General features: G+C 35.8%; 2 protein-coding genes and 1 long non-coding RNA gene across 3 annotated transcripts in view; 1 reads left to right on the forward strand and 2 right to left on the reverse strand.

Annotated features, from left to right (window-relative positions):
- Positions 1-8144, reverse strand: part of LOC126760466 (nuclear pore complex protein Nup88) — a 98144-nt gene extending 90000 nt beyond the window's left edge. Inside the window, exon 1 of the mRNA XM_050476111.1 lies at positions 7759-8144. Within this exon, the coding sequence (XP_050332068.1) occupies positions 7759-7971 (213 nt within the window). The 5' untranslated portion in view covers positions 7972-8144. The remainder of the gene's footprint in view (positions 1-7758) is intronic.
- A 1613-nt stretch (positions 8145-9757) lies between these two features.
- LOC126760493 (uncharacterized) overlaps positions 9758-22891 on the forward strand; it is a 101267-nt gene continuing 88133 nt past the window's right edge. The window contains exon 1 of the long non-coding RNA XR_007667206.1: positions 9758-10410. This is a non-coding gene — a long non-coding RNA (uncharacterized LOC126760493). The remainder of the gene's footprint in view (positions 10411-22891) is intronic.
- On the reverse strand, positions 11701-12778 carry LOC126760484 (uncharacterized). The gene is made up of 3 exons (XM_050476142.1): positions 12500-12778; positions 12274-12441; positions 11701-12043 (listed from the first exon to the last, which is right to left on the reverse strand). The coding sequence occupies exons 1-3, from the start codon at positions 12731-12733 to the stop codon at positions 11897-11899; spliced, it is 549 nt and encodes a 182-aa protein (XP_050332099.1). The 5' UTR covers positions 12734-12778; the 3' UTR covers positions 11701-11896.

Below are 22891 nucleotides of genomic sequence, written 5' to 3' on the forward strand. Positions count from 1 at the left end.
TTGCATTTTAAAATATGGCTGCAATGCTCAATGGCGACAGGTAAAAGTGATGAAAAAGATTTTTCGATTTTTTCTACCAGTCAAACGCTATTTATTTAACAACAGCAATGAAGCTGGAGGAGATCGCGCTGGATAGCAAAGGAGTCAGCATATCAAATGAGTGGCGCGTAATAAAATTGAGGTTAATAGACTCCAGTGTTTGCATACACGAAGCTATAAAAATGCAATGACTCAAAAAAAGAGTGGATGCCGAACCGGGTTTGCTGCCGAAGGACCTAAAAAAAGGAATAAAAATGTATATGCCGTCACAAAGTGTACACCAACGGCCAGCAACGATCTGAAGAAGCGCCAAAATGTCAATGAGGTGAGAAATAACTTGTTGGTGGTGGCGACAAGCAGCAATGCTGATGCTTTTGATTATCGTACAGCGTCAAAAACCAAGAAAAAATCAGATGCCTGCACCAATGTTGGTGGAAATAAATTAATAATCAGCGCTTTGTCTACGACACTTCAGCTGTCTCTTTAGCTGCAGTAGCCAAGTGCCTCGAAATGCAGTGATGCGACTCACTTCTACCTCGCATTGACACACAATGACGTTTCGTTTAATTAGCGCTGACATTTTTACATATTTCTGCAAACATAAAAAACGGCAAATTAGTAAGTGACCAGAAAATATTGAGTACTTGCAACCGCGGACCACCAGGGACATATGGTACATACTATATATAGTTCAGACATAATATCTACTCATGAATGGCTAATTACTTATTTCGTACTTGCTGACAGTTTGTAATGCATATAAATGGGTGTAATTAATTAACCGAGGCGATATTTACTTACATTACGAGGGTGCGCCCGAGGATTTCAAGTAACGACGATGACAACTTAACTTGGATCAAGGCTTTTGGAGCTTGCCTGATTACCACATTTCTACCTAACGAACTCTCGAAAACGAAGACATTTTCCGGCTAAAATTTAACTCCAAACTCAGTGGTTGATAGTCCTTAATCCAAACTCTAATTTAAACTTGGAAATATTAAATTAATTAACATTAGATGAACGAAGTAGTAGATACTGGAATCAAATATAAAAGTTGATAGTGTTAAGATTTTTTCTAAAAATAATTCCTTAACAACAACAAAACTTCAGCAGAAACTAAATTCTACAGTCTCTATTAACTAATTATTGTTGATGTATCCCATTAGATACTTTGGAAAAAGTTAGAGGATGGGCTAGGTTGGGTCGTAGAATTGAACGAAAATCGATGGAACTCACTTGAGCGGATATAACGTCCATAATATTTCATAAACTTCTAAAAGTGGGTCACTAGATTCCCATAGATCGACGAATCGTTTTCAGCTTACCACAAATTTGTGAAGGCGGCTAATATCAATTCTAGCTATTGCGCTAAGTGCGACAAAGGTCTAACTACCGCGATATTTCAAAGTCGTTCAAAAGACCGGCAACGAAGGAGACGAGCTGATTCTAACTCGCCTTCCTCTATACAGCTTTCGCAGCTTTGGCAAAGAGCGTCCGACAAAACATTTAGCCGCAACGCGTATGAACCTATTCTCCATGGAGGTCCATAGGTCCAATGTTAGAGTACAACGGAAAACCGACTAGCATCCAATCGTAAATTGGAGAAAGGGTGTCCTTCCCAGCAAGCAGCTGTGCGGCATCGGCTTTTCAGTTTCCATCGATTCGGCTGTGAGCGGCCCAACAATATTTTTCCTACGGTTTTGTGATATTAATTCTTGGTAAAAACCGAATTAAGTACATAAAATTTAATTCAGAATGGAATTCCTTTTAAGGAACTTATACAAAAATTGTACATAGGCCAGTGCAGAAGCATTTAAAAATGGTTAAAAGTGAAAATATTCATGGTAAGTACCAAAAATTAAAATACAAATAATGTATGGCCTATGTGAGGTCAAAAAAACGCAAGGTGAGGCTCGTCATTGAATTTTAAAGGGTTAAAAATGGTTTATCTCGATTTTCGGCAAGACTATGAGTTTATAAAAAAAAGGTTATAAAAAGGACTAAAACTTTACGTTTTCACATAACCTCAAAAATTATATAAAAACTTCAAATAACAAAATTTTTTTATTTGTGATCTGGTCTACGAAAAGGGAGCTAACGTGCGAAAACTAAAAATCTTCTTTTAAATAACTAAAAAGTGAAAATTGATTTTTTTCACATTTTTATTTTGTATATAAATTTTTTTTTACGAAATTTACATTTTTGATTTAAAAAAGTATCTACTCAGGTCTAACAAGGTAACTGAAATATTTCAACTCTACTGCAGAGGTGAACGTTTGATCTCTTCAAGGCATTTTGCTTTTATTTTATTTTTCTAACCTGAAAGACACTTTGTTAGACGGGCCAATATTTCAAGTGGCGCATTAAAACATTCCACAGAAATCTTTTACAAAAATAAGCTTTTCTTTTTTTACTTTTGTCTTAAAGTTTTCTATAATTTTCTTTGTCTTATTTTAGTACCACCCTCATACGGAAATATATAAGTACTTAAAATATACTTTTTATATAACCACCATTTTGGCTGCCAATAATGTCGCATGTTTTACATTTTCGCCGCACCAATTGCTTTTATAGCACAGCTATATAACGGTTTTTTCTTTCGGCTAAAATTTAATATGCTCTTTAAAGGTTAACAGTATAAGTCTCCATATGCAGCGGTGCATTCAGGATTCTCGAGTGAATTCAATTAATTAGTCGTGCGGCAAGTCGTTAAAGCGAGTTTTTGTCTTCTTTTTTGCTTCAAGTTCTTTTTTTATGGCTGACATCATTGACTGCATTGCAATGCATTCAATTCATTGCAGTTGTTTGCGGAAATATTAAATAAAACATTTTTTATTAAGGTCTTAAGCTTTGTTTTAAAGTATGGTTTTGTATACCTTTCATATATAACTCAATTTCAAGTCCGTTTTCCACCAAATCAAGTCGTATGTCATGGATATCGCGTTAAATTGACTTCTAAAGCTAGAAGAGAGTCTAATTTATTGCTAAAAACCAAAGACCTCAAATAACCAAACAAGAAATAGTTTAATGGTGTTGAATTACAACTTCTTGGAGGCCATTCAATGTCACAACTGCTTGAAATAATCGAATCTCCAAACTTTTCTCGCAGTAATTCGGCTGTAACACGTGCTGGTGGCACATATTTAGCTCCGTCTTGTTGGAACCAGATGAAATTAAGACCAACTTCTTTCAATTGCACCCAAAAAAAGTTGGTTTTCATCGATCTATACTGCTCTCCATTGATAGTCACGGTGTCACCAGCTTAATTTCGAGTGAATTAGAAGATAATTCAGGTGAATGTAATGGTTGATCTTGAATAATTTGTGGATACTCTTCGCACCAGAATCGATAGTTTTGTTTATTTTAATGATTTTCTTGAAAAATCTTTACCGTTTTCAAGTTGTTCCAAGGCAAAATTAGCAAATTCAGACAGAAAACAATTTTATATGGATGCAAGCCCAAATCTTTTCTCACAATCCGCCAGGTTTAGGGTTTGAAGCAGTTCCAATTCCTGAGAACGTCTTGGAATCGACAAATTGCGGTCTTCAGCAACAGTTGCTCTGAACGGCAGCAATATTTTTCTGGTTCTTTGTCTTGTAACCTTGAATATTATGTAAACAAAAATTTACACTGAAAATTTTCAACAATTCCATGAATAGCGAGCACAGGTGGACAATTATTACAATACAAACCATAAATACAAACGACCCTTAGAAACCATATAACCCTGGTATTTGCTTGTAAGAAAAAACGACAACCGAAGCTTCTAAGCCATTGGAAACTACTTAAGAGAATATTACTTGGATTTTATCGATATACAAGTATATATATCAACAAGATATATGCAATATCTCTATAGCTTTCTACATCTCTTCTATCTCTAACTCTCTTTCTCTTTTCTTCATTTCTTCCATCTCTCTCTCTGTCTCCTTTCTCTGCATTACTTCGATGTCTAGGTTTGAGAGTTGTCCGCAGGAACAATTAAATTCAGCTGTTATTTAAAAATACGTCTTTAAAACATGAGGTATTACTTATTTAAGCGCTAATAATAGTTTGGAAAGATTGTTTTTTGGAATGAAGTTCATCTACAATCCATTCAATAAGCTTTTAATTAATTCAGATCAAATGAAAGCCTTAGAGTGAACCAAGTAGAATCACATGTAATATCTTAATTCAAATCTTAAATTAAAAAAGTCAAAGCTTTAGAAGAAGCTTAGCTTTCGGAAGCTTTTTGAAGGAATGCTTGGGAATCTATCAGTTTCAGCTTGTTGGAAGAAACATTATAGTTCTTATGCAAATATATCTAATAAGATTATTTATCGAGGAAGATTTTCCAATGTGGATACCGAAATACATTTTTTTTAACGACAGGATACCTAAAATTTTGGTTATTGCACATTGTTTTGAGAAAGATTGTTACATTGGCTAAAAACCACGGTTAGGTTTTGGAAAGGAAAGCCCGGTTGTCTTGATAATGGATCTTAGTCTGGGTTTGTATTGTTAAAGATTAGGATTTGCAAGTCTTCTTACGTATTTAGATTCATTAGGTCTGCAAAGTGGTGAACAGAGTCATGCGGCAACTCATTGGACGCAAAACATATGTATGTACATACATATATTTGGTATGTCGGGGTCGATTTTGGATAATTATCGTAGACCAAACAAAGGAATGATCGCTTTTAGAAAAAACTCCTTTAAGAGTGTTTTATAGTGTCAAAAAAACAGTCAAACCCAGATATGAGATTCTGTTCCCACGACAGTCGCGTGTACTTAACCGGAACGGACCCGGACTTTTATCCGCCCAAAGACTGTAACCTCGGCAGCATTTTTCCAAATTACTGCATGAATGTTTTCTGTCGCTACAACAATAATAACAACAACACTATAAGTCATTCCAGCTTTTTTATTATTTTTTTCGTTAAATAATCTTTCTTCCTAAGATAATAAAGTGGAATTTGCGAAACAAAATAGCATCAGTTAAGCTGAATAGGAACAAGTGCTTTTAATTAGAACTCCACTTTACCTAGCATTAAGGGTGGAGTAAATAGGCTATGACTTCGTCCATTTTTCGCATTTTTTTTGTTGGAAAATAACCCCACATTGCATGCCACTTATAATCAGCGAAGCAATTGTGCTGACACTCAATGCGGTGGCGCTCACTAAACACAGCCACATTTGAGTCTACACGCCATATTACCAGGTCTGGACTACAAAAAAAATAAGAAAACGGTAATTTTTGCATTATTTTCTTGCTTTTTGCAGCAAATGAGTGTCACGTGACAAATTCCAGGGCGAGCATTTCAATAAAGAATTTTCTGTTGCAAGCAAAACAGTGCTGTGACTAAAAGAAATTGACGCGACCGCTAGTGCACAAATAAAAATAAAGCGAAAAAAGAAAAAATAAGTAAACAATTAAGTGACGGGGTGCAAAGTGTGAGAAACATTGAGAATATAACGAATTGCAGTGAAATTAAAATAAAATAAAATTTACGATAAACGGCAAGGCGCGAAAAAATGCCGTGAAAAGCGCCGTCAGCAGTCATTGAAAGAATAGTGAATGCCAAATGAGCTGAGGTGGCGAGAGTGCCAGCGATAGCAAGTGGTACGTACGCGTTGGTCACGGTAGTGGAGGGGGTTTGAGTTGCATTGTGTGCGCGACAAAATCGTGACTTCATTTGTTGACACTTGAAACAAGGCGAACGTGTAGGCAAGCAGGTTGGCTTAGAGACGCTGAAAGACAGCGCAAAGGAAGTAGGCAGCCGACGCGGAAGAAGCGTCAAGCGTTGACTGACAGGCGCAGGAAGCGGATGAGGCGCCAGCAAAACGGTAATGGCGGGTGGGGGAGGGAAGCTATCGTCTGCAAACGAATGATTCCTAATTGAAAACTATTAAATTCCGTCAACGCCACCCACATTGCAAGCTAAGCGCCCAGCGGCCGCGCTACATGCTGCTGAGTAAAATTTTTGCATTTCTTTTTAATTCTTAACTTCCGCAATTTTTATTTCACTTTACTTTATCCTTTTGTATTAAATGTTTTTGTTTAATTTTTCTGCTTTTGCTTGCTTTTGTAATTGTTTCTTCGTTTTGCTCGCAAATTGGAACTTAAATTTCATTTCGAATGACATTCGCTCCATCACGCGCGCGTCAACTGCAGCACCGGCAAGCCAAAGCGTCCAGCAGCAGTCCTGTGCGCCTTTTGCTCAGCGCACACAATGAAGCAAACGGGTGCGAAAAATTGAAAAAATGACATTTAGCAAAACAAAAAAACGAAAAAAGCGGACATTTTCATTTGAGCATATTTAATTAGAAGCAATTATTTATGGTATTAAATAGATGAGGCAGTAAATGTGCTGTGCAAGTTAGTATGCCGCACGCAGACCGGGAAGGGGTGGCAGATATTCATCGCCACAACAACACAAACTAACGCACACGCGTTTGGTTGTATGTGCGTGGAAAAATTGAATTTTTTATACTAAATAGAAAAATTGTAATAAAATGCAAAAGAATTGCTTCCCACTTTGTGTGTGACAAAGTGCCCGACGTCGCTGGCGAGTTGGCGTCAAAGCGGCGCTGACAAAAAAAAGTGACGCGAAATTGAAGATGCCATTGAATGAAGCGTCTTGCTGTCATTGGACCAGGGCAGCTGTAAGGAAAACAGAGTTTAAAAATAAAAATAAAAAAAAAATCAATTTTTATACCAAACCAACAGGGAGTATCGTGAAACAAACCTATTTACTTTGGCAGCAGTAGTGTGATACGAGGGAGGTTGCCTTTTTGTATAAAAAAAATGCAGTTTAATGACGAGAAATGTGAGAAAAATTGATATTTAAGCCGTTGAATAATTGCAGTCGATTACTTTTCGCATATAACGGATGCTAATGCGAGACGTTATTTAAAAAAATATTTTTTTTTTGTGTATTCATGCCTTTTTAATGAAACGTGCATTACCCAGGAGGTTAGGAGTTTTTCGAATGATTATTAAATAAATATTCAATTAATATGTCATGGCGCTAAAATATATATTATATAAAATATTTGTTATTGACATTCACTGTTCACTGTCGCATAAAACTTCCTCCCTAAGAGCTTTCAATGAGCTTGGGTATGCTTAATTTCGTTTTATTTAAATTCTTGCTTTACTATATTAATGATTATATTAAGCACAGATCGATCTAAACAAAATTTTTGTATAGTATGCATAATAAAACGATCGATGCAGTCTGAGATCTAAATGTAAACGGGTGTGTTACTATTAAATTACATTTTATAGGAAAAAGAAGAGTTTATCTTTAAGTCTGATAGCTTATATTTATGCAAAGAATAACCATCAACACAAAGATATTCTGAAATAATTTGTTGTCATTGGTATTGTTTCGTTAAGTACACACAGTTCACTTCATATATTATTTTTGTAAGACTTTATTTATATTTATAAAAGGCTTCGTAAAACTCCTGAATTATGGCATATTATAATAGTAAATGACATACAACACAACAGCAACAATACCATTTGCAAAAACACAAGTTAATCAGTTTTATTCATAAAAGTGTGATCTGATCAGTTCATTTCTGCGCATACACAGAACATGAATAATTTTAAATTTTATATCAAAGGTACCATAGGCGGCAACAACATTCGCACAACTATGTATGAAAATACAACGTCACCCACCGGCAAATGTAAACCATTCGTACAATTCAATGCTACTTCACACTTACCTGATATTTGACGGCTTCGAAGCCTTCCAAGGCGGCCAGACGCCAATTCACCGCCAATAAACAGCATTCTTCCGAATCCCATGCGTACAGCATATCATCCTTGCATTCGAGCAAATTTTGCGTGTGCTGGCGCTCCACCGGCAAACCGGCGCGTATTTTAGCAAACATTGCGGTTTGATTCAGTTTCAACGTGTCCGTGCGTGCGTTGAACATTGTCAAATTTGTTTAAAACACTTTAGCGAATACACAAAACAACACAATTTCACTTCAATTTCACAGCAATAAACAAAAAGTTTAATTTGAGGCGGCAAAACTACGCGTATTGTTAAAAAACACTAAAAAATTTTAGGTTAACAAAAATGTAAACGAATTGAGTGAAGCAAAAAACAGCTGATTGGATTGCAGCTGGCGCTTAACGTTTTGACAGCGTTTTGTTTACAATTGAAATGAATGTTCTGCGCCAAGTTGAAACATAGATGGCGCTGTAAGTCAAGCGAAATTGAATCGAGGAGTTGTGTTTGTAGATTTCACCACATATGGGGTTACAAGTGGTGAATGGGTGGTGCTACGCTATTGTGGGAGAAGATAGAAAATAAAAATTAATTCATATTAAGAAAATTAAATTAAAGGGACTATAGCAATTAATAGGTATAAATGTATAGCTTTGAAAATAAACACATTTTAAGGAGCTAAAATTAAAGATTATAACAATAAAAAAAAAATTATAAGAATTAAATAACCGTTACAACTAAATTTGTTGTAGTCTTATATCTGAATTTTTAAACAATTACATTGGTATTTACAAAATATGTTCTTATACATATATATTCATGTTAGTAGACACGGTTCTATTGTTATTATGAACATCTATGTGAGGAACTTTTAACACCTTAACGGAAATATATGTATGTATATGTACATACATACACTTACATGTAATTTACGTTCCTTACGTACCTAAATCCACAAATTTAGTTTTGCACTTTTCTTGCGTGTAATAAATTCATCGAACCATCAACTGCAGCTCTTCGGCAACACCCATTGCTTTGAAATCCTCACACTACTACAACAACAATATCTTTTTACATTTCAGCGGCAACTGCTTTGTAGCGCTCAATCGCATCCGGCTATTTGAATTCACAAGTTTTCTTCTGCCCGCTAATTCATTATCTTACTTTATTTTGCACTATCAACTCATTGTACAATTCTAGAAAATGAAGTTTTGCGCCAAGTTTTCAATGCCATTACAATCGTCGTTTTGTGTTGTCTGACTGGCTGGTCGATTGTCTTGCCGCTACACTTGTTTCTTACTAGTTTACTTCGGAACTCCCAACTGCTTATGGTGCGAGTATTTTAGAAATAAATGCTTTTTGTTTTAAATACATAAATACAATACAATAAATGGCCTCGAAAATGTCGGCAGAAACTTTTCACTTACCAGCGTGTACAAGCCACTTACGTCGGCTAAGGCAGGTTGGCTGGCTGGCTGGCTGGTCACATCCCACAGAGTTGCGTCAGTTGAGGGTTTTGGCAACATTCATCTCCTTTGTATTTGCAACTTCACTCGATTGTGCGCTCAGCTGCTGCATTATTGCGTTGTTGCAAATATATTCGACTTATTTTAGTTTGCTTATTTATTTTCTTGATTTTCTGCCTCACTCATTTCAGTAATACTGATTGTGTTTGGTTTGTATTTGTAATGTGTGATATGTGGATGATAAATTTACGCACGAATGAAGTAGGAGATTCAAATGATATTTACAAAACTTGTGTAGATTATTAAATAAATAGAAAATTTTCATTTATGATCCCGTTAAGCACTTCCTTTTTGTTTCACATGACGTACTATTTAAAATGTCTGCTCTCACACCTCGTTCGCGAAAAATGTCTTTGAAACAGTATGACTCGGATGTATTGCTATTTTTTTTTGTATAAAAAACATATTTTTTGTATAATATTAAAATGAACAAATAAATATAAAAATGCTTCTTAATTAAAGTAAATTATAGTAAATTTATTTGAATTCTTTGACGGAAGTGCGAGGAAGACGGTAAAAATTATGCAAAAACAATATTGAGGTGAATTAAAGTGTGGGGTTAAACGTGTTCCTTAATTCGATTGCAATGATCGCCACCCTGTGTGTAAGAAGAAGGAAGATCAAAGCGAAGGAAATGACAGTTTTAAAAATTAATTGAATTGTCTTCAATAAAAATTGAAATTGTGCGTGTTTCAAATTTACAAAATTAAATTGTATTATATTTATATAAGCTATTCACAAAAAGGTAGTGTAAAATCATTGTGCGGTCAAGTGTGCGCGTTTTAAGCATAAATTTATGTTCGTTTATGTTCGTATATACATATACCGATGTGCCTGAGCAACAGAAGCTGTTGGTTCGCATGGAAAGTTCTGGTGGAAAAGTTGCTATCGTTGTTATATATGTACTAACAACTATATATGCAACTGTAAAATTGCAACCAAGTATATTTTAAACCAATATCGACAGATTTAATAAAGCATCAAAAAGCAAAATATTAAAAAAGGCTTTACAGACAAGTGTGCGCGTTTTACGTTTAATTTTATGTAACTAAGTATGTGCGTTTTGTGCTGATAGAAATGCTGCTGTGCTTTGGCTAACTTGCAAAGTGATGGAGGTAAGTAAGTATGCGCCTGTGTTATATAGTTACATATTTATACGTATTTGTGAATATGCATTTATTTTTGTGTACATATTCATAAACAAGCATATTGAAGTGCTGCGCGAAATTGGTAAAAAGTATAGACAATTCATTGCGAGCACTTCTGGTCAGACATGCACACTTGTAAATGCTATAAAAAGAACGAGCACAAAATTATTGCATTTATTTAAAAAAATGCGAACTTTTTTGTAAACGATTACTTTGGTGTTTAATTGCTGATTTTTTATACATATGAGTAAAACGCACATCTGTACCATATGCAGATGTTCATTGTGTGTATAACGCGGCGCTCCCATGGAAAATGTCAAGTGGCTATTAAAATGTCGGACTGAATGAAAATTAATTGGATTTCTATGAACTGTAAATAATGACAAAGTAATAAAAAATATTAAATGAATACTTACTCAAAGACATAAATATGTATATATTGTATATATATACATATATGTATGTCTATAGTACTATAAAAAAAAAAACGACAGACAATAAACGTAAAATAAACGCATTGAAAGGGCTAAATTAGCAAGGAAAATGCATGCTTTAAACGGTTGGAAATTAAAAAAGAAAGGATAAATATGAAAAAAGCTAATATTTACATGTAAACGTGTGTGAGTAGTGGCTGTAGAATATAGCAAATTAAAAAAAAAATTTTAATATATAAGTGTTCCCATACTAGGACTCAAAAACAAGTTTGTAGGCATTTATGTATATGCTATAACGATCTGGTTTGGAAATATGAAAAAAAAAAAAAATATTTACGCCTGAACGTGTGTGAGTATTGTGTAATCTGTAATTAAAGAATATAGCAAATATTTAATGCTAATAATATAATAAAAGTGTTTCCATACAAGAACTTGATTTTGATCATTTAGTTTGGATCAAAAAAATGTATTAAGACATTGCTTTGAATAGTAACTTGTGTCAAATTTCGAGAAGATACATTGTCAAACAAAACAGGTTTCTTACGAAAGATTATTTGTGATAGTTCAGTTAATATGACAGCTATATGCTAAAGTAATCCGATCGGAACAATTTCTTTGGAGACTTTACAGCTGCCTTAAACAATAATTTTAGCCAAATTTTGTAAAGCTAACTCGTCAAATAAAAAAGTTTTCCGTACAAGGATCGTTTACATTTAATAATAAGCTCGTGGTAATAGAGATTATCAGAAAAAAATAACATTTAGTTGTATGTTTACATCAAATATGATCAAAGCATACATTAAATAATATAAAAGACCTTCCCTTCATTACAAGTTTAATTTATATTTCACAATATTATTATCTACAAAGTTCGACATAGTTTAGCAGCAGAGATACATAGTTGTACGCAATATAAATATATATGTATGAAAACGTCAAAAATTAATTAGCATATAAATATTAATATAGAAAATAACAATATTTGTGAAATAAAAAATAGTTTCGAAGCAATTAGCTATTTAATTTTCAACTGTCACATCCAATTCGATGCCACTAACGGCTTTTCCGTTATGTTTCAAAACAGCCACAATAAGATAATCGCCATTCGGTACGTCCTTCACAAGGGCATCGGTATCAAGTACATAGTCCTTGTAGGTGTAGGTGTTCTGTGAAAAAGCGATGGAAATTAAAAGCAATAATAAGAAAAAATAAATTAAGCTTTAGTGATTAAAAACATTTCTCTTTTTCTGCTCTCTTTCTCTCTCTTTCAAACTTTTACTTTTTTACACATTTATTTTTTTTTTTTTTTGCATGAATTCACGGCGTTCTTGTTTAAAATGAATTTTCATAAATTTATTTACTACTATAATAATCATTAATAATCTCAAAAATCTACCTTGGGGAATGGACACTCGAACTTTTCCGGTAAATTTGATGCCTTCACCATGCCATCATATGTGCTCTTGAGTGATTCCGCTAGTTTACAGAACGGTTTTTGCGTTTGAAACACAATCGGGCCACGTCGTTTATTCTCACGATCGTATTTGTAAATTTGCAGCGAAACCTGAAATATTGCAATTTTATAATAATATTCAAAATTATAAAATATATGTACATCGCACCTGCTGTTCATTGCCCAAATTCTGCTTGATATTTACATCACCTGTCAAGCCCAATTCAGTGCGCGTCTTTTTCTTCAAACGCAAAGTATCCCAAACCACCCAGGAGTCATCGTACTCCGACATCGGTTGAAAGGAATTCAGCTCGATATTGCGATTATTGGCATTTGTCGCCTGTAACTGTAAAAATATTACAACAACCGGACAGAAGAGTGCGAGCCGCAAGCGATAACCCATTTTTGCGGGGTTTGCTCGAAATGTGTTTGAAAACTGGAAGATTAGCTATGCGACGGTGCTTTATAGCGAAATTGGTACATTGTCAAGCTGTTGTTGTTGTTGAACACGCGATTTTCATGTATGTGCTTGGCAAAACAGAATCATGTTTGCTTGTCGATATTTATCGCATGATTTTTAATTGAAGTTATTTGAATATTCTGTGATTAGATTGTTAAAGTTTTAACCCCACGGCAATCCATATACATATGTAAATCACGTGAAATATTTTGACTTTTTAAGCAAATAGATATTTGTAGGTATTTCGGTCGGGAGAGGTTCGTTTTCCGTATGCTAGGAAGGTTCTAGTCTTCTTTGGCAAAATTTCTGTTTGTTTATTCATCTAGGTTCTATCTTCGGATCCAGTTATTTGAAGTGCCGTTGCTTCGTATTCTGTCTATAATTGGCGTTTTCACATTTGGTATATGCTTAGTTGAGCTTTTATTTTTATTATTGAAATATAGCTTCAAATTTCGCGAGAATGTTTCTCGAGGGTCTTATAAGTTTTATGTCACCTCCGATTAGCAGAATGATATTAAAAATAACTTTTAGTGATGGTAATTTAATCCGATATTTTAATGGCCCAGTTATAAAACGTTTACGAGAGTTGATCTTGCTTTAAAGGGCAGAGAGATCCCATAACATTCGGAAGTTTTCAATTTCTTAGGTAAGAGCCGTATTCAAGAGAATGAACTCTCTATTCTTGGTTTAAAAAATTTCCAATTGGTAATGTGTTCATAATGAAAGGTTTTTGATAGGGAACCTACACTTGTTGACTTCTCCGATTAGCAGGAAGCTGTACTGAGAAGGCTTTTGATAGTGCAATTACGTTAGGAAGTTTCTAGTTATAGGATGTATTGAAAGTAAAGAGTGGTTAAGCGAAGTTTAGAGGTTACTACAGGTATAAATCCGTTTCCAAACAGCAAAAGAGTGTTATGAGAAAGCTTTTGACAGTAAAATTGTACTCAGTAGATCGTTATCACTGAATTATGTGACTCGGGGTGTTACCCATAAGCTTTAAGACATCTCCGAACGAAAAAGGCATGTTCTCAGAATGATTTTGTCAGTGAAAATTAAATCAGAAGTCGAAGAAGTTTTAAGCCACAATGTTAATGTGTTATGAGAAGGCTTTTTATAGTGGTTTGGGTGCTAAGGGTTGTAAGACAATTCTGTTTGAAAAAGAAAAAAGAAAAGAAAGAAAATGTTTTTGTCAATGGTAATATACTCAGATGTTCGTAATTGCCAAATTATGCGAGTGATAAACGGACCATAAAGTTTTAAGTCACATCCGATTGAAAGAGGTTACTATGAGAAGACTTTTGATAGTGGAGATAAGCTCGAAAGCTTGTAATTGCATAGCTATGGAACGTATAGTAAGTTAAAGATATATCCAATGGCATAAAGCTTTAATAATAAGGCATGAGTCTTTTAGTAATCAGAATATTTTGTAAATACCTGCATTGGGTCGACCACTTCTTTTTGCTAGCTTGTGCTCCCACTTAACAGAAGTTTCCACATCTAGCTTCTACTCCTCAGAATAAGTAAAAATTCCATACCGTTATGTGACTTCATTATTATTGCTCAGGTAGCAAGCTTAATAATTAATTACGGCTCGTTTAGACTTTATATTGATTTCGGAATGTCTCTAACTGTACTTATAAAATACTGCAGTGCTTTGGACTTAGCTGCTCAAGCTTCTTCTAAGCTCTAGGACATAGCGGAAATTCATCGATTTAACTCGCACTCATCTTAGCGAGTAAGGACTCTATAAGGTTTTGACTTTACTTCTCATAGAGCGAACTTAATGATTTATCAAGACGCGCTTAGAGTTTATATTGATTCTACAAATTTCATTCTTCTTTTTTTTCGAAATATAATTTTTTTGGTTTCCGCTGCTTCTTTAGTCGAAATATCACTTTTTAGTTCCCACCTCAAATGACGCTTCTAGCGTAAATTAAGCTCAGAGAGGTTGAAATCCTACCCAATATCTTGCCTAGTTCTCGCCTACAAATGTTTCGTCACTCAGTTGCTTTAGAAAAAAATTTCAACATTCAATTGTCTGCCTTGTTCTCACTCGCCTTCGCTCTCTCTCTCACGCCAACTCCAATAAGTATCAATAGCAACCCTGCCGCTGCAATTTTGCGCACTTAAATGACAACACTCAAATCGAGCTTACACTCCACGCATTCCGCTTCAACACCTCTTCTAATTGCAAGTGTCGCGTGCAATATGTGCAAAATCGGCTTTCAATAAAATATTGCGCCCATACCGCTGCCCCCGCAACACGGGTAAATTTTAATGACAACGATATGCCCAAACAAATGCAAATATCTATTAAAATTTTTGCCACACCGAAAACGACGCGCCTTTACAAGCCATTGATATGGATATCCACTTCAGTGGCAGCAGATAATCACCACTCAGTCCAGCCGTAGGGCGCAACCACTTAATTATCATTACGCGTTTGCATTACCACGTATCTGCGCGCATCGTAATAGCATTGCCATACTCATGCTCCCACAATTGTAAGCCGGTTTGGCAACCCTTCTGCGCGCAGTGTTGCACTTTTAATGGCACTGCATTGCCTATGCATACAAATAACTGTTGTGTCTAACTAGGTGGTTGGGGGTAATAATACCCGCGCATATTACGCCCTCAATTTTGATTTACTCTGGCCGCTGTCAGCGTCATTGTTGTTGCCAAAAGGCGTTCGGCGTGAGATATGGTGGTGTAATTGAAAAATCATATGCAGCGCTTATAATTATGTTTATTGCAATAATCCGCTGCATGCCTTGCAATATTTGCATTATTCGCTGTAGAGAAGCATATGTGTCGTAGAATTTGAAGGTTTGAGTGTTTGAATTGAATTTTCGCTATTAAATTACACTTGAAATTGCACATTTCGACGCCTGCTGTGAATGACAAGGATATTGTCATGGAAAAAAGAGTGCCTAGGCAGGCTATACTTAACTCATAAAGTGAGATGCTCTGTAAAATACGAGTATGTGTTGGAAGTGATGGCACAAGACAGCTCACTTGAGGGTTCATCTTAGCTAGTCTACTGAATTTATGATTTAACTGAAATATTTTTATAGGTTAGGTTAACTTTCTCCGAGTGAAATTCTGAAGCAGTTCGATACTAATCTAAATAAATCAGATTTGGATTTCAAAAGTTACTTCCAGGTGAGAATACCCTCAAGATGTAAAGGAAGAAGAGGCTTAGCAGTTGAGGAAGATGCTATATCAAACTATATCGATGGATCCAAAATGAGCTGCAGAGACTGCGTAGTAGGACGGGATGCGATCTCGATATTTCTCTATCTTTGCGTCTACCAAACTCAGCTAGCATCTTCCAAGCGGAAGTACTCGGCCTAGAGAAGGCTGATGGAGTTCTAGTGAACAACTGTGTGAAAATACTGAAAGCGACCATTTACATTAGGCGACAGGCGGCATTACAAGCTTTGTTTTCGCCAAAAATCAAATCCAGCATAGTCAACAAATGTAGGAAGGCTTTAAACTCACTAGCAAGCTAACTCCACTTACCCATAATTTTGGTTATCGGTCACAGGAACATTTACGGTAACGAAAAAGCAGACGAGTTGGCAAAGTTAGGAACGTCTATAGACGAATCCGAGGCGGAGATAATACCGTGCCCGCTAGAAACGAAATAGAGAGAGCTCAATACACAGCTTGAGCAACTTGCTCAGAATAGATGGAAATTTCAACACTTACCAGCCCAAAAAAAGTAGGATCTCTGAAAATACAGCCCTTGGCTGGATAAAATCTGTGTCAATTCCGGTAACGTATAACCGGCTGTTGTGGGAATTGATATGGATAGCTGGTTAAATTCTATTTATTCAGAAACGATCCCGACATATCAAATATATGTCCAGCGTGCAATGAGTCCCCAAGACACTAATCATCTCTTTGCATGCCTTGCTAACCTCACACAACCGACATCGCTCTCCCAATGGTCCGACCCCCGCGAAACAGCACGTTTCCTGGACCTACTGTTGGATGACCTCGATAACAACTTAACTGAACCTTACCGTCTTAATGGGGATTAGATAACAACAACAACAGATGGAAATTTAAAACCAAAAGCAGGATAACGAAACAGATATGGCAAGACAAATACTAAGGACTTATTTCATAGATACAGGAAAAGTATACACATACGTACAGCTATCATAACGGAGAATTGGGCATTTGGAGAACATGCGTTAAAAACGTGCATGCCGCATAATAATATTTGCCGCAACAGTGAGCTCGAAGGCAGTCTGTGAGTGTCCAGCTTTATCACAAACCAGACATCGAACTCTAGGAAACTATCAGATACCAAACCTTGAATATCTATCTACAAAAAAAAAGAAGACATTAAGGACATAAATAGCTTTCTTAAGGCCACCAAATGATTGGAACCCAACAAAGACGTGTAATATCAAGATATAAAAGGCTTACGATAGAGTTTCAAAATGATATATCTAGCGCTAATTGAGCCCGAAGGTGTTTTACTTTTACCTACCTATCTACTTAACTTTGTCAGTCGACTTCATTCATATGTAGTCTATTGATCAAATTCTTCGATACCCAAAGCTTGTTCCCCTGACCCATCAAGTATTTTTTCGGTATTTTAAGCTTTGAACTTGTGGAACACTAGTACATCCACCATATTACGTACGCACCTCCTCTAACTGCTTTTCTTTTCTCTAGTTTCACTTTGCTTATGCAGTCTGAACCTCAAATGTGCTCCATGAAAGCTGCTCCATTTTTAATTGCTTAAGCCGATCAGTATAATAAATAAAAATTATTTCGTTCATTCCTTAGCGTCGCATAAATCTGCCATCAGTACATTTGCATAGCTAAATTAATATTAGCCAACCGCACATAAATCTTTCAAAAGTAAGTAATTTATTATTTTTACCAGATTTTCTTCTCTTTACTTTTACCCTCATATATTTATCTGTTAATTAATGAAAAATGAAAAAGAAAACGAAAAATTTTTAACCCTCATCTTTGTCTTTTAAAACACACTTTTAATTGTTTGTTCTTCCACATACAAAGCTACGCGCTGGCAGGCTTTTTTCTTTCTACTTGTGAAGAAATTAAAAACTCCGCTAACCGGAAGTTGCACTAAATGCCCCATTTCAATTGCAGTTAGTGTGGTTTGCCAAGTGCAGAGTTCCGGAACGCGCACTCGACCGCGAGCCAAAGTAATAAGTGAGTGAGTTGAAAGTGTGAGCATGGAGATAGAGCACATGATCTATAGTATAGCTTCAAAGTTCATGTTGCCACTCTTAACGTATTTTTTCCACTTTAAAAATACTTCGATTAGGACTGAGAATAATTTGGCAGAGTAGCACCAGAGTAATGTGTAAAAGTCCTGGTATATACCAGAACAATTTTTAGTCATAAAAACCTTACTGATTTTAGTCTACAATAATTAAACATCTGAGAGAAAACATTCACTCATTTCATGCTCATACTCATCCTAATCAATCTAAACAATCTATGAACCTTGATGAATACTGAAGAAAGTACAAAGACTTGTACAAAGACTTTATCCAGTGGGAAAGTTGATCTACACCTACAGAGCTTTGATATTTGCGAAGACATCGTTCAATAATCAGCACCTCGAATGCCAGCTTCCATTTTGTTTCCCTAATAGCTTTGGACCTATGGTATCTATGATCAAAAACTATGAAACTTGTTTCTTTCATTACCGGGTTCATATAGTAACTGTATGAAAAGAAGCTTGAAGTTTAATATGAAAACAACCAGAGAAATAACAAGTAAGGAAGGGCTAAGTTTATGCGTCTGGTTACATTTTGGTGGGAAATCTTGCACGTATTTTCAAACGGACAGACAGAGTTAACTAAATTTCAATTCGGCTCGTCATACTGATCTTTTATACCGTATAAATGTACTTTAGAGCGGCTTGTCTTAGATGGCCCATCCGTTGAGTCCGATTTTCGATGACTCGTTCGAGCATTTTGATTCCACCACACCAAACTTTTGTTTTTTGTTTTTGGATGAAGTGGCAGCTCTTGAATCTCCTCAGGTTCCGCTTTGTCCCAAATGTGGGAATTTTGCTTGTTTACATACACATTGAACCAAAAATGGGCCTCATCGCTGAACGAAATTTGGCTCGAAAACGTCGGATCTTCTAGGAACTTTTCAAGAGCCCACAGAGCGGAGAGATGTCGCTTGGACTTACTTTTAAGAAGTAATTTTTAAGATACCTAAAAAACTTCGCCTTAAATATCGCTGGCTCGGAAATGGTTTAGATCTATAGTCTCTCGGGCAAAGTTGTCTTGAATGATCCCCCAAACGCGTTTTTATAGCCTGAACAGGGTATATTAAGCTTGTCACCAAGTTTGTAACACTCAGAAGGACCCCCCTGTAAGGTATATATATAAATGATCAGTATGTCGAGCTGAGTCGATTTAACCATGTTCGTCTGTCTGTCTTTCCGTCCGTCCGTCCGTCCGTCCGTCTGTGTGTATATATACGAACTAGTCCCTCAGTTTTTAAGATATCGTTTTGAAATTTTGCAAACGTAATTTTCTCTTCAAGAAGCTGCTCATTTGTCGGAACGGCCGATATCGGACCACTATAACATATAGCTACCATACAAACTGAACGATCGGAATCAAGTTCTTGTATGGAAAACTTTTACATTTGACAATGTATCTTCACCAAATTTGGTATAGATTATTTTCTAAGGCAACAATGTAATCTCCGAAGAAATTGTTCAGATCGGTTAACTATAGCATATAGCTACCATACAAACTGAACACATAGTTACTAAAAGAAATGCACCTGTGAAGGGTATATTAGCTTCGGTGCAGCCGAAGTTAACGTTTTTTCTTGTTTTTGTTTTTTTTTACTCCTTGTAAATCAATTCGCTCTAATGTGCATGGCAATGACGCTCTTTTAAACAAGAACTCTTTGTTCTCTAATGTTAGAGATAGGGGTTCCGCTAAAGCCTTTTGATTTCTTTAGAGTTTTAAACATCTCTATTCACTAATCTCTCAATAGTTAACTAGAGGTGTTCAAATAAACTTTCATGCGTTTTATAGCCTGGGTTCTAGTATAATCTAATTGTGGAATGACGAGATAAATTCTTTGCACCATCATTTCACCCAATTGCTTAGCTTGCGGAAGATGAATATGACATATCACCCACCAACAATTTCTGGCTTTGACTAAAATTTTGAATGATTAATTAGTTATTTTACAAAACTACTGGATTAGCAATTCTTGACCACTCTGAATGCTTTATCAGCATTTGATTTCTACACACATGTCATATCTTCCGCTTACTCATACTATTTTTAGTCGTATTCTAAAGAACTAAGAAGTTCGGAGAGCAGTACCTATCTTAAGTTAACCTAACATAAACTGATTCTTCGTTAGTAAAATGTAAGCTTTCTTAGCAGTTTTTATAGAAATATAAGTATTAACTTTGGCTCATTTATTCCCAAGACCCAAAGGTGCATTAAAAATGTTCTTTGCCACAGCCAAGGAGGAGTCATGCAAAGAGCAGTGGTGAGCTTCATTTCCGCCTCGCACTTTTAAGTAAATATATATGTACTCGTACATATTACATATTGTATTACATGCCCCTGTGTGCCAATTGAGGGCTGTTGACATTGCCAGAAATATGTGAAGCTCTCATAGAAACGTGGAGAAATTGTTCCAAGCTATCATTGAGCAGCATAAGCAACCTTCTTAATGTCTAGCTGGAAGAAATGTTTGCAGGCACATAAGAAATCCAACCGATTCACCTTCATTGCTGTACATAACATATTCCTTTATTATATGCACTCATGTGTCTTTAATTATAAAAGTACATTGCTAGCTGACATTTAGCTGTGAATTAACGGTATTTTGGTATTATGCTACTCGCGCTTGGTAGGTGTGAATCGTTGCTGGTGTTTTTGGTATCAGTATCTCTGGGGAAAGTCAAGTGCATATGTCATTATATATACTCGTATAAGCATGTTTACAATTGTATATCGTAGCTATGTATAAGTATATACATATCTATGTAGCCCAATATTACTATCGTTAGGTACTTGTCTTCGAACTAGTGTGAAGGGAGTGGCTACTACAATATTTTTATACAGGAAAGAAGGTAGTAAATTTTATTAACATTATACTAAAGTCGCGTCAAAACCTTGAAGCTCTTATGTAGGTGCTTGTCTGAAGCTTAAATCAGCATTATAACAGCAATTTTAAACTGGAGTGATTCTCAAACGAGAAACAAATAATAATCTCTTCTTATACTTGAGAACCCATAGAGCTAAATTTCAAGTGGGTAATAGAAAGAGGTATAAACGTCTTAAGAAAAGAAATCTTTAATAAAAAATAAAGTATTACAAAGGAGTTCTCATAATTATTTAAAAACAAGTAAGGAAGGGCTAAGTTCGGGTGTCACCGAACATTTTATACTCTCGCATGATAACGTGATAATCGAGATTTCATTTCCGTCATTTACATATTTTTCAAATACCGTATTTTTATAAAGTTTTATTCCGCTATCATCATTGGTTCCTAATGTATATATTATACAGAGAAGGCATCAGATGGAATTCAAAATAGCGTTATATTGGAAGAAGGCGTGGTTGTGAACCGATTTCACCCATATTTCGTACATGTCATCAGGGTGTTAAGAAAATATTATATACCGAATTTCATTGAAATCGGTATAGTAGTTCTTGAGATATGGTTTTTGGTCCATAAGTGGGCGACGCCACGCCCATTTTCAATTAAAAAAAAGCCTGGGTGCAGCTTCCTTCTGCCATTTCTTCCGTCAAATTTAGTGTTTCTGACATTTTTTGTTAGTCGGTTAGCGCACTTTTAGTGATTTTCAACATAACCTTTGTATGGGAGGTGGGCGTGGTTATTATCCGATTTCTTCCATTTTTGAACTGTACATGGAAATGCTTGAAGGAAACGACTCAATTGAGTTTGGTTGACATAGCTATAATAGTTTCCGAGATATGTACAAAAAACTTAGTGGGGGGCGGGGCCACGCCCACTTTTCCAAAAAACTACGTACAAATATGCCCCTCCCTAATGCAATCCTTTGTGCCAAATTTCACTTTAATATCTTTATTTATGGCTTAGTTATAACACTTTATAGGTTTTCGGTTTTCGGTTTTCGCCATTTTGCGGGCGTGGCAGTTGGCCGATTTTGCCCATCTTCGAACTTGACCTTCTTATGGAGCCAAGAGATACGTGTACCAAGTTTCATCATGATATCTCAATTTTTACTCAAGTTACAGCTTGCACGGACGGACGGACGGACGGACGGACAGACAGACAGACATCCGTATTTCAACTCTACTCGTCACCCTGATCACTTTGGTATATATAACCCTATATCTGACACTTTTAGTTTTAGGACTTACAAACAACCGTTATGTGAACAAAACTATAATACTCTCCTTAGCAACTTTGTTGCGAGAGTATAAAAAAAAACTGAGGATTATGAAGTTAAGATTTCTTCGGGTTCAATTATAATAAAGATCATTTTTCAACTCGTGTTTTTATCGGGCTAATACGATCGCATCAAAAACAACTACATGAGGGGCTGATGCTTGGAGTGATCGATCATTCCTTAATGAGTAAGCTATCTTCAGCCTTCTAGTCAGAAAGTGATCTTTGTTGAACAGAGTGGTGTCTTAAATAAAAGGAGTTATTCTTACAGTTTTCACTAAAGGGCGAAACAGCATTAAGTAAGCAAAGTCAGTCAAGTCAATGAGAGATCTTTTGTTTGGTGATCAGTTGAAAAGGGAGGCGTAGGAGCACTAGACTACAGCCCAAATCCTTAAAAATATGACTTAATTCTAGCAATTCAGTGAATTTGGCAAAAACCTGACATTTTTCCAACCCAGCTGTCAAATGTCCCTTAAGTTGGAGCACTGGGAGCCGTGGAACATATCTCGGCTCAGCCGGGCATGTTCCAGCATCTCAACATCCTCTGCGCAAACTTTGAATTCCGCTGTAACCACTTTTAGAATTTTCTGCTAGTGGTATCTTAAGGGTATCTGATGATTCTTACAATATCATTAAGTTTCGTTTTGCGTAAAAATAGTTTATTGGTCCGTCAAC

The sequence above is a fragment of the Bactrocera neohumeralis genome, chromosome 5 (assembly GCF_024586455.1).
Source record: "Bactrocera neohumeralis isolate Rockhampton chromosome 5, APGP_CSIRO_Bneo_wtdbg2-racon-allhic-juicebox.fasta_v2, whole genome shotgun sequence".
In the NCBI taxonomy this organism is placed as follows: Eukaryota; Metazoa; Arthropoda; class Insecta; order Diptera; family Tephritidae; genus Bactrocera; species Bactrocera neohumeralis.

Excerpts from the sequence above, each read along its gene's own strand:
- LOC126760484 (XM_050476142.1), bottom strand. The coding sequence starts at position 12,733 with ATGGGTTATCGCTTGCGGCTCGCACTCTTCTGTCCGGTTGTTGTAATA. Across the intron at positions 12,442-12,499 it reads ATTTGGGCAATGAACAGCAG|GTTTCGCTGCAAATTTACAA; the intron begins GTGCGATGTACA and ends GCAATATTTCAG. Across the intron at positions 12,044-12,273 it reads TCGAGTGTCCATTCCCCAAG|AACACCTACACCTACAAGGA; the intron begins GTAGATTTTTGA and ends GCTTTTTCACAG.